Genomic DNA, 14,292 nt, shown 5'->3' on the forward strand with positions numbered 1-14,292 from the left:
TCATGTTGCTGTGAACCTGATGCTGCTCTAAGAAACCATCTCGAAGAAGGTTGTTCTGAAATAGTCTTTAGAGGATTCAGACTGGGGTGGGCATTGGAGGCAGTGGACAACGTTGTCCCTTGCGGACAGCATTCCATGTGGGGAACAAGTCTGGCTCTGGTCGATGTGCACCCTGAGACACAGCAGGTGATTCCTCAAGTACTTGAAGTGGTCCCTGCCACTCACGAGGTAGACCAGAAAGCTCCTGGCTTTGTCTGGCCCAGCCCAGGCTGTTGCACACATTTGGGACTTGAACCAGGGGATAGAAACTCTTTCTCTCTCTGCCTTTCAAATACAGGAAGATGAACATTTTTTTAAAAATGGTGCAGATCTCCCAGACCAGAGGAGTCCTGGACACAGGTCAGTTCTGTCCACAGTGCCTACAAAGATGCCCATTGAAGAAAATCCAAGTCAGCTGGGAGAACTCACTCAGAGCCAGGAGTCTCTGGTACCCCAGAAAGGCTGCCTGCACCTGCAGAGATCCTTAGCATAAGCTGTTACATAACAAGGAGCCAAGGCCCTGGAGGCACAGGCCTGTAGCTCTGCCCTGGTGTTTACCTTCATTTGTATGGAAAGTGGTTTTGTACAAGAATGAGCCTCTGGGAAACAAAGTTTGCATCACAGATTAGATGACTGGGCTCCTTGCTCTTCAAAGCAGCTTAGACAAGGTGCCTGTTATCTAGCAGTGACTTACCACTGACTAGAGACACAAATCTGAGCAGAGGCCAAGGCCAGAGTGAAAAGCACCTGTCAGTAAGTAAAACAACAACAATAATAATAACAGACCAAAGACTTGATTGCTAACAAGTTCTAGGGAAGATAATTTTAAATCTGTACAATGAGATGATATTGTGTGCTTACAAAGTGATTATATGACTACATGGTTACTTAAGAATAAGAGGAACTTGAGAAAATAGTAATAATCATAGTTATTATTACTTAATATTGTTGCCAGAAAGGAAACAGAAGTTTGTAATTGGCATTCGGGTTACAGTGTGACTTAGGCTTCCTGGAAGTCTGCAGTGAGCAGAGACAGCTGCCATGATTCCATCACTCAGGACAGCACCCACTGAAAGTATCTGGTATGGGGATGGGGGTGGCTGCCTCAGGGAAGACAAGCCTCCCTGGGGGCTCATTACCTCTCCTGATTGTAGGCTGCCAGTCTAAAACAAAGTGTTTTACTCTAGCAATACAGATTTCCACAGTCACCTCCATCCACTACCTCTCTTGGAGTCTCCAGTCTCTACCCTAACCTTGTTGTCCAAACTAGAGGGGAGTTCAGGGTCTACTGGTGTCCTTGCCCTGCTAGCAAGGAAGTGTGCAGCCTGGGGTTAGAACCCTGTGCTCAGAGCGTTTTACACTCTCTGCAACAGAGCATGCAGGAACCAGGAGGCCTCCCTCCTGTGCTGCTTCTACAGAACCAGAGCTCCTCCAGTGCTGCTGGAAGGTGAAGCCTGTGGATCCCACCCTGCAGCCCTGCCTGCTCTCCTGCCTGACAGCTGCTGCCTGCTCCCCTCCCCTCGGGCACTCTCTTCCCCTGGACTTAACCTCCTCATGGGTCAGAGCACAGCTGAGCATGACACCTGCAATGCAGACAGTGAGGGGAAGACACACGCGCTCCCCTTCCCTGCCAGTCCAGGTCAACCACACTTTTCCAAATGACCTGATGGGAGGAGATGACTTTTCCTTCCACGTGCGGGATCCCCTGCTTGGCAGGAAGGTTCCAGGCACAGGGAGCCTTTCCTTGACCGCATTCTTCTTAGGGAGTCTTATGTGCACTTAAAGTAGGTCTGAGGCTCAGGAATGGGGTAAGAGGCCAGCTGTGACCACTGAGCGCCAGTGGATTTCCTGTTGCTGGGGGTGCTTGCAGTGGGGGTGAGAGCGTGTATGTAGCAGGGTTTTGTAGCAGGGTTTTGTTTCTCCGCCAGGATGCCCCACAACTCCTTAACACAGAGGTGAGAGACAGGCTGATCGCATGCAGAAAGCTTTCCAACTGCCCTGCTATCAAAAAGGTTACAAAGTGTTTAGTGAACAGGATCCTAATACCTGCTGATACAAGAAAGTACAGCGAGTATTGACAAAGGCCACATCAGGAGAGTTATCTGGCGTGACTGTGTTAAGGCTGTGCACTTGCAGCAAGTGTGCAAAGCAGGTTGCTCCTGGTACTGCTGCCTAGCACGGAGACACCGTGCACACAGCAGTGGAAATGTGTACACAGGGTAGGGGATTTTTCATGTTTTGGTTCCTTGTGTGCGTACATTCTAACATTCTAATTAGAGTTAGAAACACAAATGACGTTGTTACACACAAGCTAGTTAGATGTCACTGTGACAGCTACAGGATCCCCTTGGACATCACAGCTTTCCCACAGCAAAGAGACTCTGAGCACCAGAGGCAAGACTCACCGTATAAAAGCACTTTATTTCCTGTGTTGGTGAGAAAGGCACTAGTGCCTGATTGCTGATGGTGGGAGTGAGAGGAGTATAACTTGGAACTAATCAGCTTCATGACTGTAGAACTCTGGCACAAGGACAAAAGCACGTTTCTATCCCAGTGCACTGTGTTCTGTGCATGGATTTCTCTGCTCTCACTTGTGCATCACATGGGTAAATCAGGCTCCGCCCCCTCCCCCCAGACCTGGGAGTTTCCCTCAAGCCTCCCTGCCTTCTAGTAGTTTCCCTTTCAGTTTCTCCTGTGGCCACAGCAGATGCACACTAGCAGCAGAGGGAGTCCTGCTTTGGCAGGCTTTGCCCTTCCAGGGGCTGCTTCCTCTAGTCTTCCCCTCTCCCTGTCTCCCTGCCCTCATCCCTCTTGTTCACCTCCGGTCAAAGGTCAGATCTCCTGATCCCTGATCTGAGACATCACCCCTAGACTGCCACGGACAGCTGAAAGTGCACCTCAGAAGTTTTGCAACAAATTTGGGCACTTCACAAAGTTCAAGGAATAATTGGCTGCAAAGCTAAGTTGATTAAAGCAAAACAAACAAACAAACAAAAAAAACATGCACAGTTGTTTCACTATATGCATTTTCCATGACCTTTTTGAAAATCTGTTTTTATGCAAAGATTTCAACATGTATTTCAACAAGATGAGTCTGACTTTTCTTTTTATCTCCACAAATGTTTTTCTTTTACTCTTATTTATTAAAAAGCAGAGAGAGATATTTTCCTTCTGCTGGCTTACTCTCTAAATGTCTCTAGTACGAGGCTGATGTCTGTTAATACCAGGCTCTAATTTTCCATGCTGAAGCCAGCTGCCCTGAGCTCCATCCAAGCCTCCCATGTGGCTGGCAGGAGCAAGAAGAACTTGGGCCGTCCTTTGCTGTCTCCTAGGCTGGGCATTAGCAGAAAACTAGAATTAGAAGCAGAGCCTGGATTCAGTCTGAGGCACTCGGATATGGGATGTGCGCATCCCAAGTGACAGGTTAATAGCTGTGCCAAATGCCAGCATTTTCATGAATGTTCTAGCTCTCTCATACATAATTTCAAAAGGGCCCATATATTTTCCAAATCTTGAGGTGGATGTCTATGAAAACCTAGAGAGCTCTTGCAGAGCCATCACACACACACACACACACACAAATATCCAGCAGAAAGGGAAACCAAGAATAATCTAAACAATTTCCAGGAGGAGAAATAAACACGGTTGGTAAGCATATTTAAAAGATCAGTTTTCTGAGAACCGGGGGCAATATGAAGTACAGGAGGGGGACTTGTTCTTGCTCTTGCCAGATTGGCAGATACTAGAAGGAGACCATGCTGAATATTTTTAGAAGCTTGGTGGAGTAGCGCCTAATACAGTAGCACCCAGGCTAAAGCAAGAAAGAGAAAGAAATCTGGACACCTAAAATATTACAACTTGATGAAAAATAGGGATGGGCTTTTGCCCATGGTTGGGCTGCTGTGTGTGATGCTCCCATCCCTCTCGGAAGGTGTGGGACCGAGTCCTGGCTCCACTCCTGATTCCAGCTTTCTGCTACCCCACAGCCTGGAGGCAGAGGGGGTGCCTCAAGGAATGGGGATCCTGCCACCCGCATGGAAGACTCAGAAAGAGTTCCTGACTCCTGGCTTTGGCCTGGCCCAGGCTAAGCTATGGCAGGCATCTGAGGAGTGAGCCAGTGTATGGGAGATGGCAGTATATAATGACAAAGTCAAACACAAACATGCAGTTTGAGAAAAGAGCCTTTGGCAGACAGAGTGCCTTAACGAATCTCAAATGCCATGAGAGGGAACGTAAATGACACATGAACTTTCCACACAGTAATAGGTGACCAAGGAAAGTACACCGGATTCAACAATCCCACCTAGAATGTCTCCATTCAGATGAATGAATGAAGCATGTTAAATTGCCATGCAAAGGATGTTCCTGGTAATGTGTGTAAACAAAACAATGAACACAAGATTTTTATCATGAGCAGAATGGTTGTTATGATGGTGTGATCTCACTGAATGAGATAGACTTAAGGAAAAGATGTTAACAGTCTCACTAGGTGTAGCTAGGAGATTAAAAGCTGGTTATGCAGTAGAAAAATTCTAAATAGCTACCTATAGGTGCCTGCGTTTTGTGGTAATATAACAAATCTGGAAATTGTATATCAAAATTAAAGAAGAATTAGAGATGGCTGAGTGCGATGACTGGGGCTTTATTTCTCAACTCTTACATTTCTATGCTTTTGAAAATGTTACAATGAATAGACACAACTCCTTATGTGAAGAGGAAACTATGCTTACATTTTAGTAGTAAAAGTGTGAAGAGGGGCCGGCACTGTGGTGCAGCAGGTTAAAGCCCCGGCCTGAAGCACTGGCATCCCGTATGGGTACTGGTTCTAGTCCTGGCTGCTCCTCTTCCAATCCAGCTCACTGCTGTGGCCTGGGAAAGCAGTGGAAGATGGCCCAAGTGCTTGGGCCCCTGCACCCATGTGGGAGGCCCAGAAGAAGCTCCTGGTTCCTGGCTTCAGATCGGTGCAGCTCCAGCCGTTGTGGCCATCTGGGGAGTGAACTAGCAGATGGAAGACCTCTCTGTCTTTACCTCTCTCTGTAACTCTGTCTTTCAACTAAATAAAATAAGTCTTTTTTTAAAAAAAAAAGTATGAAGATGAATTAGATCTTTCCCCCATTCTTTCTATCTCATGTTTTTCAAATTCTTCCTATTCATCTAATGATATTGAAATATTGTGCTCTCTGTAAATGATTTTACCCAAATTCCACCTGACAAGATAGGACTGTAATTTAAAGACATAAGGGGAAGGAGAAAATTCTCGTCATAGCATCTTCTATGTTGACACGCAGGAAGCAGTTTTGCTGCATATTTTATTCAGTTTTCATTATATAACTTCATGTTCTGAAAGCAACATGGTTATCAAAGAAAAAACATGCATTTTCAAGTAAAGGGAGCATGTTGAAACAAAAGGAATTTCCCGATTCCATGACTTGGCTAAAAGTGCCTCAACATGATGAATAGCATGTTTTATGACGTGGGCGTGGAACAGAGTGAAGTTGAGAAAAGAGCTACAGGAGCAGATACGCCATGGTAAGACGGTGCCTTCTGCTGAGTCGGCAGTTGGCCTTATTAGGCCTGAAGGATGAGAGGTCTTCATTCAGATCATTTTTAACTATGCAGTTAAAATGCAGGAATCTGATACAGGGAATAAACAAGGCTCAAGTCCTGGCAAATAAGTATTCACAGAGTGTTAATTCCCCGGGAGTTCATGAGAGAGCCAGTCTCTAGGATCACACAGGGAGGGGCAGGTGTTTAGCCCCATGGTTCAGATGCCACTTGGGAATGTCTGCACCACTTATCAGAAGGCCTGGGTTCAAGACCCCACTCTGAGTTCTGGGCTCCTGTCCCAGCCCCAGCTGTTACAGAAATTTGGGAAGTGAACCAGAAAGTGAGATCTCACTCTGCTGCCTCTGTTTCCTGGCCTTTCAAATATGTAAAACTAACTGCCAGGGGTGAGCATGGCTGCAGTGCCCAGCGAGCCGGACACAGATCGTCAGCGCCAGTCATGACCCAGGCCGCAGAGAAGCCACCTCAGGGCCTGCTGCCAGCAGCAGGAGGGAAGCCACAGGACAACAACAAGGGTGGGACCCTGAGAAGAGACAAGATGTCCCCTGGGCTTCATCTGGAGCTGGGATCAGCGGGGCAGATCCCTGGGCCTTGGCTAGAGTCCTGGAGGACTCAGATTAGAGAGGAGGGGTGCATGTGTGTGTGTGTGTGTGCATGTGTGTGTGCGTGTGCATGTGTTCATGCTTGTAGTGTGCTTGTGTGTTTGTGTGTGCAGGCCTGTGTGTGTGCGCACGTGCGTCTGTGTGCATGTGTGTGTGTGTGTGTTTGTACGTGTGTGCAGTTAGGAAGGCAGCCCCTGCTGTCCCCGACTTTATGACAGCCAGATCCAAACAATTAAAGATGAGGCCACACAGAGCACTCCTGCAAACCCAGGGCACATTCTTCATTTCCCCCTCTGCCCTGCTGTTATCACTAGCGAGGACTTCCTGTCTGTCCTTAGAGCCGACCTTTGACACTGCTGCCCAGACACTGGTTTTCCTGGTGGGTCCTTTAGCTTCACAGGGATAACCAGCGGCAGAACCGGCAGCTCAGGAAGTGGTGAGGACTACCTCATACTGGACCCCACGGTGCCTGTAGCAGCAAGGAGGAACTGACTCTTGGACACAAAACAGAAGGAGCTTTTAGAAGGCCAGCCTACCAGGACCAGGCAGACTCAGCTGGGGGCCAAGCGCTCCGGGGCTCACTTCCAAATCTATGGTGAAGAGCAGCAGAAGCTCCATGGCCAACTGGCAGTGGCAGACATCCTGCGGCTTTTGAAGTCTGAGTTGAAATAAGAAGAGAGGGAGAGGCTGAGAAGAGCAGGAACATTGGGGCCTGACTCACAGATGTGGACTCTCAGCTTCTGTGGTCTCCACTCAAAATTATCTCTGTAATCAGCTTGGCTGGTTTCACTTGATAGCCTAAAAACAACAGAGATTAATGTGGAACACTGTCTTTTTCTTCATCCATCATTCATTCAACATTGTTGTGAATCAGATAACTTTGGTGAGTGGAGGGAATGTAGAGAGCAATAATCAGTCTATGTCTTCATTTTACAGGAGGAACTGGCCCAGGGAGGAGGAGAGCAGAAAGAAGGCCAACGGCAGAGTTTGGCTGCCACTACTGCTAATGGGTGATCAGACAATTCCCGGCTCCTGCACTGAATACCTCGGGCTTACTTAACACAGTCGACTTGGAGCATCTGCTGCCAGCCACATGCAGGAGGAAGAGGAGGAGGCAGTGGACATGACCTTCACCTCACCGAGCTTAGTCTAGGTGGGAAGATCAGTGAGAGTACAGAATCAGGAACCAGACCCCAGTTCTGATGCAACTATCACTTCTGCTGTCTGTAAAAAAATCAAACAAGAAACAGAAGAGGTGACCTATTTTGGGGTAGATGCAGAAGAGTCGTCAATGGCATTTTGGGATGGCATCTTGGCAGAGAGGTTTACGTCTTCACTTGTGACACCAGCATCCCATATGAGCACCTGCCTGCACCCGGCTGCTAGCTCCCGGCTTTGTGTCTGGGAAAGGAACTGGGGTTCAACCACTGTTCTGGTCGTCCTAATCAAAACTCTTTGGCTGTCCCAGACCCAGCTGCACCAGCCTGCCTGCTGCCCCCACCACGGCTGCTGTCAGCAGGTCAGTGCCACTGCTTGGGAGGGGCCCAAAAGGCAGTTTTGTCTGAAGCACTGTGGGATGAGGATGAGGTCAGATTGCCTCTCCCTCGCCTTTTCACAGGAAGAACTTCTCAGAGGATTAGCGCAGTGGTCTGCTGGTTCAGGACACTCAACAAACGCAGATAGGGTCTCTCCTGTGATTTCTCTCTTCACAGCTCAAGGTCATGCAATGCACATTCTCAGCCAAAACAGACCCCACCCCCCGCCCAGACACAAAACCATGGTGGATGGTCACCAGCCAGAGACAGGTGTAGTGCGGAAGGTTGCTATTCCAGTCCATTCCCTGAGGAGGGCCACTACCTTGCCCCACCTTCCCGTCCCCAGGGACACAGCCTAGGGCAGCCCTGGTCATATGATGGAAGAGTCCACCCCACACAGCACTGCGCAGGAGGCAATGTCAAGCCCCAGTCTCCTTTGGAGAAGCACACTGTTACCAGGGCCTTGCGAGAATGGGAGGTCACTCCCCCCTCTCTCGGAACTACCACCGTTTATCAAGTGACTGCTTGGTAACCACACTCTACTTGGTTGAACCACTCTCTTAATGATGCCAGAGTCCGTGATATGCATGGCTCTACAGCTAGAGCCTGTTTCTGCGTCTACACTCTGTCCTTACAGTGTTCACACCAGCACTGACCACAGGGGACAGCTGTGCCCCCGGGAGGCAGATTCTCTTGTCTGAGAACATGCTGAGATTGAAGCAGCGGCGTCTAGAACAAACTATTTCTCTCCTTAAACTAGGTACTCTTCCTGCATGAAGGAGGCAAGGTTGACATCTCACAGAGACGACACTAAAACTGACAGTGCCTTCACACGTGTCCCTCTGCCTCTTTAAGGCCACAGAGCGCTCCCTAAGAGGCAGCGGGGATGGCTCAAGTAACTTGGCCCCATCAGCCATGTGGGAGACCAGGACAGATTTCTGCTCCTGGCTTTTCAGCCTCACCCAGATCCAGCTACTGTGGACATTTGGGGAGTGAATCGGAGGTTGGGAGCTCTGTCTTTCCCCCTCTTTCAAATAAATGAATCAACTGTAAATTAAAAAAAAAAAAAAAAAGAACTACTGCTGGACAAAGGATCTGTGTTTTGTACCAGGGCCCCCTTGGGTCAGAGCTCCATGGAGCCTAGTCCTGGGACCTCTGAAAGGAGAGGGGGAAGGGCTGACACTGTGGCACAGCAGGTAAATCTGCCTGTAGCACCAGCATTCCTCATGGATTCTGATTCCAGTCCGGTTTACTCCACTTCCAATGCAGCTCCCTACCAATGCACGTGGGAAAAGCAGCTGAACATGGTCCAAGTGCCCAGCCCTGGCTGCTGCGGACATATGGGCAGTGAACCAGTGGGTGGAAGATACCTTTCTCTCACCCCTTCTCTCCTCTCTCCCTGTATCTCTGCCTTTCAAGTAAAGAAATAAAAACACTCACACACAGGAAAAGAAGTGGGTGAGACTCCCTCACTTCCCAACACCGATTGGAGATCCCACACCGTTTCCTGCAAGACATTCACTCGATAACGTCAACTAGGGTATTTGGTTAGGAGGTTTCCTAAGAGAGAGCTTAAAAAAAGCCACCTTGTTGATGCTGATGTGCTACTCCACCCGGCCCCCAGCCTGTTCCTGGACTTGTGGTCTGAGGCTCTGAAGGTGATTCAATTCCTCTTTGGATTTTCGTTTACTTTCTCTGTCTGTCGGCTCTTTCCATGCCTGAGGACATCAATAAGAACACTTCTGTGGATCGACATGGGGTTCCGATGACCCTCAGCCTGTCTAAGCTCCACACAGCACAGTGGCTGGCCAGGTTTCCCTGGCGATGAGGAAGGCACCCAGTGTGGATGGATTCCAGGACTTTCTGGGTTGGGACTGCCTCCCTGACTGCCCTCTGTCCTGCAGGTGGGCCTGGTGGAGTCGGTAGAAAGGAGGCCCCCAACCCCGGAGCCTTCCCCCTCTGATGGAAGCTGTGAGCTGGGTGTCCTGCAGGAAGCAGGGAGGGGCCCGAGCCCTGAGCCCTCCCCATGTGACAGGCACCTGTGAGCTGCTTTGCCTGTCTTACTGCTTCTAGGCCTCACAAAGGCCCTGTAGGGAGGTGTCACCATTAGTCTTCTTCCTTTTCAAGTTAGGAAAGAGAGGCTCAGAACAGGTCAGCGTTGCTTATCTATCCAGGAGACAATGGAGCTGGCATGCAAAGAAAAGGGGAAAATATGTGAGAGCTGACACCAGCTTCCCCACAGGAAGCTCTACAGTCCCAGACTGCTTTGCTTTGTCGGAGGAGATTAGTTTAGCTGTTACTATGTTCCTAGAGCAGGAACTTGAAGGGATTGGGAATAAAAGTTGGGTAGAAGAAGCAGTGAAAATATTGTGGAGGAAAGGGCAGCCCTGCTCCTGGGGCATGAGCAGCTTACTTGAAGGCGCCCACAGGTCAATGTAGGACATGCTGTCCCAGTGAGACGCTGAGGGTGCTGAGCAGACCTGTTTGGGTGGCACTGGCACTTTCTAGAATTTACCTGCAGGGAGTGATCTTAGGGAACTGGAGTTTAGAGACAGAAGGAAGGGTGAGGGCTCCCCAGGCACAGAAGGTGTGGGAAGTCTTGCAGATGCCAGGTGCAATACCGCTCGCTGTGGAGAGAGGAACTGGAGAAGGAAGTGCCCAGGGATGCTGACAGCAGAATCACAGGGCAGGAGGCAAGTGCCGATGTCGGGCTGGGATCCTTGTCCCAGTGTGTGGCACGGGAAGAATTATGCCTCAGGTTCTGTAAGTGTGGACTGGAAAGGGCAAGTACCTGGCAGGCAGAGGCTTGGGGAAACCCTCCCCAAGGCCTGTCTCTGTGCTTTTCCCAGGCCTTGTGTCCCAGCACAGAGACAAGAACAGGCAGGTGGGAGGGTGGGGGCGGGGCTCCCGCAAAGCCCTGTGCACCTGTCAGGCCAGGGTTCCCTCTGGGCCCCTCATGCAGCTGTTTCTCCAGGGGGTGCCCTGGGCAGCCCGCAGGTTGGCAGACTCCCCACCCTCAGCTCTGTTCTTCAGGAGTCTGCTCTCAGCCTTGACTTTGCTCACAGTCATCATACACAATGCAACTCCCCTGCAAACTTCTACATTTCTAGAAAGCCCAGTATGTCCCAAAGTCAAATCTAAGACTGAATAACGTTAGTGGTGATTGATTCAAGTGCTTCTTAACCTGCTTGATATTTACACATGAACTGTGAACCTCTGGAGTTGGTTTCTATTCAGATAAGGAGGTGGTTCAGGTAGTATTTTTTTCTCTGAATACACAGTCAGTCCTCTTAAAGACACTAAGGGAAACATCTTTCTTCCCTGGATTCTCCTCCTCAGCCCTGCCCTTATTCCCACCTGGGTCACTACTAGGGAGCAAGAAAGAGGAAAACATGAAGACAGGCAGATGGACTTGGATATAACAGGAACTGGGAAGCAGACAACAGACGTTTAGTTTGACCTACAGAATTTTATGCATACTGCATGCAATTCAAGGTTTTCTGAATCTCTCATTGAATGTAAGGTGGGAAGCCTATCTAAGGAATTCATGTAATGCTTGTGTTAAGGTGCAGACATTAAATCTTTTTCACATTATGCAATGTTGTGTATGTTATCCTATTAGAAATGCACTTCAGTTTTAAGTTCCTTGAAAGCATTAATTGAAAGAATACTTAGTGTTGTCAGCGGGAAGCTTGTGCAGTGTGGAAAGTGTGTCACAGCACGACTTCCACTGAACAGCACCTTCCTGGCTGACAGGTGTTCTAAATGCGTTCCCTCACAGGGCTACCAATGTATTCCTTACCCGGATACACTGCTTCTGAGGGTATTAACCACAGTTATGCTGGGAAAAGTAACACCCTGAGACATAATTTAACAGGAAGTGTTCCTATCCTGGTCAGGAAACGTGGAATCACAACACAGACATGGGCAGATCTGCACTGTCATTTCCTGCTTGGCCCATCAGGAGGATCAGCTGGAGACAGTTTTAAAAGCAGTCATCCTCACCAGTCCCTCCCCTTTTTTTCCCATGCAGATAGTAGGGGGTTCTACTGCCTCGTGAGAGTTACTTCCATTATGTCCTCACTTCAGTGGTCAAGATATCTTTATGTTTGTATCTTGCAATCCCAACATTAAATGATACACTACTTTTCTACAGACAGATGATTAAAAATGTTTTTGCACATTGGGATCCTTCCTAATTCCCTAAAACAAATGTTAGATGTGATAACATAGTCAATGGCGCACTGACAGTCCACAGTCACCCAGCTGGCTTGGTAAATCCTCAGCAGGACTCCTGCCCCTTGCTGCTTCTTTCCCTCAGCATGGAATTTCCATTCCCTCCCTAAAAGCCACAATATTCCTAAAGTTGTATCTACCTGTTGGCTGCACAAGTAACACCTACATCAGTCTCAAAACTAAGTTGTTTCAAAGTCAAGAATTGTTTATTTTCATGCTTATAGACCTGTGTGTACCTTCTACAGGGCCCTGAAAGAAATACACATTTGCTAGTTTGTGGCCATTGCATGATTTAAGATAAATTAACACTCCAATGCCTACTGGGCGCAGATAATGCAGGTGAGAAAGGCAAGCAGCAGGGAGTGTCCTGGGGAACAGGAGCTCAGGAGGCTAAGGAGGAGGGGCTTGACCACCTCTGAACTAATCTGCACATCTGCACAGTGGACCCCAGGTTGTCAGGCCTTCGGACTTCCCTAGACACAGCGAACCCAGGCTTCTAATGCAACCTTCCCGATTTTTCTAGAGTCGGAAACCCATTCAGAGGTTCAGAAGTCTACTGCAGACCAACACTGCGCCCCAACCCGAAGCGCAGGGTGAACTGCACAGGTCAACAGAGGGCCATGCGCTGTCCAGGGAATCCTCACTGCTGGGTCCTGCTGTCGCTCCCTGTGGGCCTGGGCTAAGAGGGCGTCCAGCTCCCTGCCTGCATGGATACTGAGAATGGACTTGACCTCTGCGAACCTCAGGTTCTGTACCTCCAAGGCGGCCTGGGCTGTTTCCAGGACAGAAGGAGAACCTGAGAGCCAAAGTGCTTGGCACAAGGCAGCCCCGCCTGCAAGGTGCACAACCCAGAGCTGCCTCTGCCCCCACACTGCCATCTGTGCCCAGGGCTAACACCGTTCCAGGAGACTCCCATCTCCGGACCCCGCTTCACCTGCCTCCTTACTAAAAACCAGGGCCCCGCACCCGCCGCCGCACTCACCCTCCCCGCGGGGAGCCGCGCGTCTCCGTCCTGGCGCTGGAATCGGAGCCCGAAGTCTCTCCGTTTAGAAGTGAGTCATGTCTGGAGCTGGTTGTTTCTTCCTCGTCTCCTCTGCGGTTCCTAACGCCGGCTTCTCTCATGTCTCTGCCACTTGCTGCCTTGTCCTGAGTCGCTAAGGGCCAAGGGCCCAGGAGGACGGGGCGCCAGGCCTCTCGCTGCCCCCACCTGTCCCTGGAAAACCGCCCCCAGGCCCTGAGACGCGGGCTGTGGGTTCCAAGGCAAAGCGATCCCTGCGGATCCCAAAGCCCAGCGCACCCGCGTTCTGAGGAAGTAATTTTGGGGCTGACCGTGGTCTGTCGCGCCTCTGCCGCGTTTCTGGGATGCCTGGGTCTCCGCGTTCGCCGCACAGGCAGGACGCGATGGCCACGGCTCCCTGGATCGCAGACTCTCCGCTAGCAGCCCGGGCGCGCAAGGGGCGGGTCCGTGGGCGGGCCTTGGGGTCAGTTTTTCTCCCCGTCACCAGAGGGAGATCCCTTTAAAAGCTGGCTGGCTAAGCTCGCCCGGGCACACTCAGCGCTCTCAGGCTCCCCAGGGCGAACATTGCAGCGCGTGCGCTCGCAGAGGCAAAGTATTATCGCGCACCCTAGCGCGAGCTCCATATCTTCGCTCGCCCTAGCGCCGATCCTAGAAGAGTCCCCGGCACCGGCAGCGCACTTCGCGGCGGTCCTCCTGACCATGCCTGGGAAGAGGGTGCGCAAGAGATCTCAGTCGAGTCCGAAGCGAGCGCCAGCAGGTACGGACCGGTTCTGGCTTGCGGAGACCCTGACCAGATGGGGGTCGGGGAGAAGGTCTTTTAGAGGCAGGGTCAGCCATGGAGTTCGGGCTCAGACCACAAGCGCTCTAAGGTCTGGCCAGGTTAGCGCCTTGGCGCGCGCCACCTCTGTGCACCCAGGTAATTCCGCGGGGAATTTCCCCGGGATGACTTCTGGGCTCTTGCACAGCCCGTGTGAGGACAGCGGCGGCGACGGTCGAAAGGCACTCCGCATAGGCGTGCGGGCAAGGGCTGTTTCCCCATTCATCCGTGTGCACGTTCTCGGGGCCACGGGCAGGAAACGTGCAAGCGAGGAGGCTGCCCCGAGGTGAAGTCGGACCAGGGATATAGTCCGGCTTCTCCACGTCACGGGAGGAGTCCGTACGATACCTGGGTGGCTCATCGCGCCCCGTCGCGCTCAGACCGCTCGAGTTACCCGTTCGCTAGGTTCCCGGGGTGACTCCACAGCAGGCGCCCATCGCTCACCCTTACACAAGCCCTGCGCCTGGTCCTAGAAGATTC

At 50.6% G+C, this 14,292-nt stretch overlaps 1 protein-coding gene across 1 annotated transcript in view; it reads right to left on the bottom strand.

Annotated features, from left to right (window-relative positions):
* The window catches only part of LOC103349392 (phorbol-12-myristate-13-acetate-induced protein 1), a 32,568-nt gene extending 19,162 nt beyond the window's left edge, over window positions 1-13,406 (bottom strand). The window contains exon 1 of the mRNA XM_070050092.1: window positions 12,960-13,406. Within this exon, the coding sequence (XP_069906193.1) occupies window positions 12,960-13,099 (140 nt within the window). The 5' untranslated portion in view covers window positions 13,100-13,406. The remainder of the gene's footprint in view (window positions 1-12,959) is intronic.
* Between the last annotated feature and the right edge of the window lie 886 nt (window positions 13,407-14,292).

The sequence above is a fragment of the Oryctolagus cuniculus genome, chromosome 10, assembly GCF_964237555.1.
Source record: "Oryctolagus cuniculus chromosome 10, mOryCun1.1, whole genome shotgun sequence".
Classification (NCBI taxonomy): domain Eukaryota; kingdom Metazoa; phylum Chordata; class Mammalia; order Lagomorpha; family Leporidae; genus Oryctolagus; species Oryctolagus cuniculus.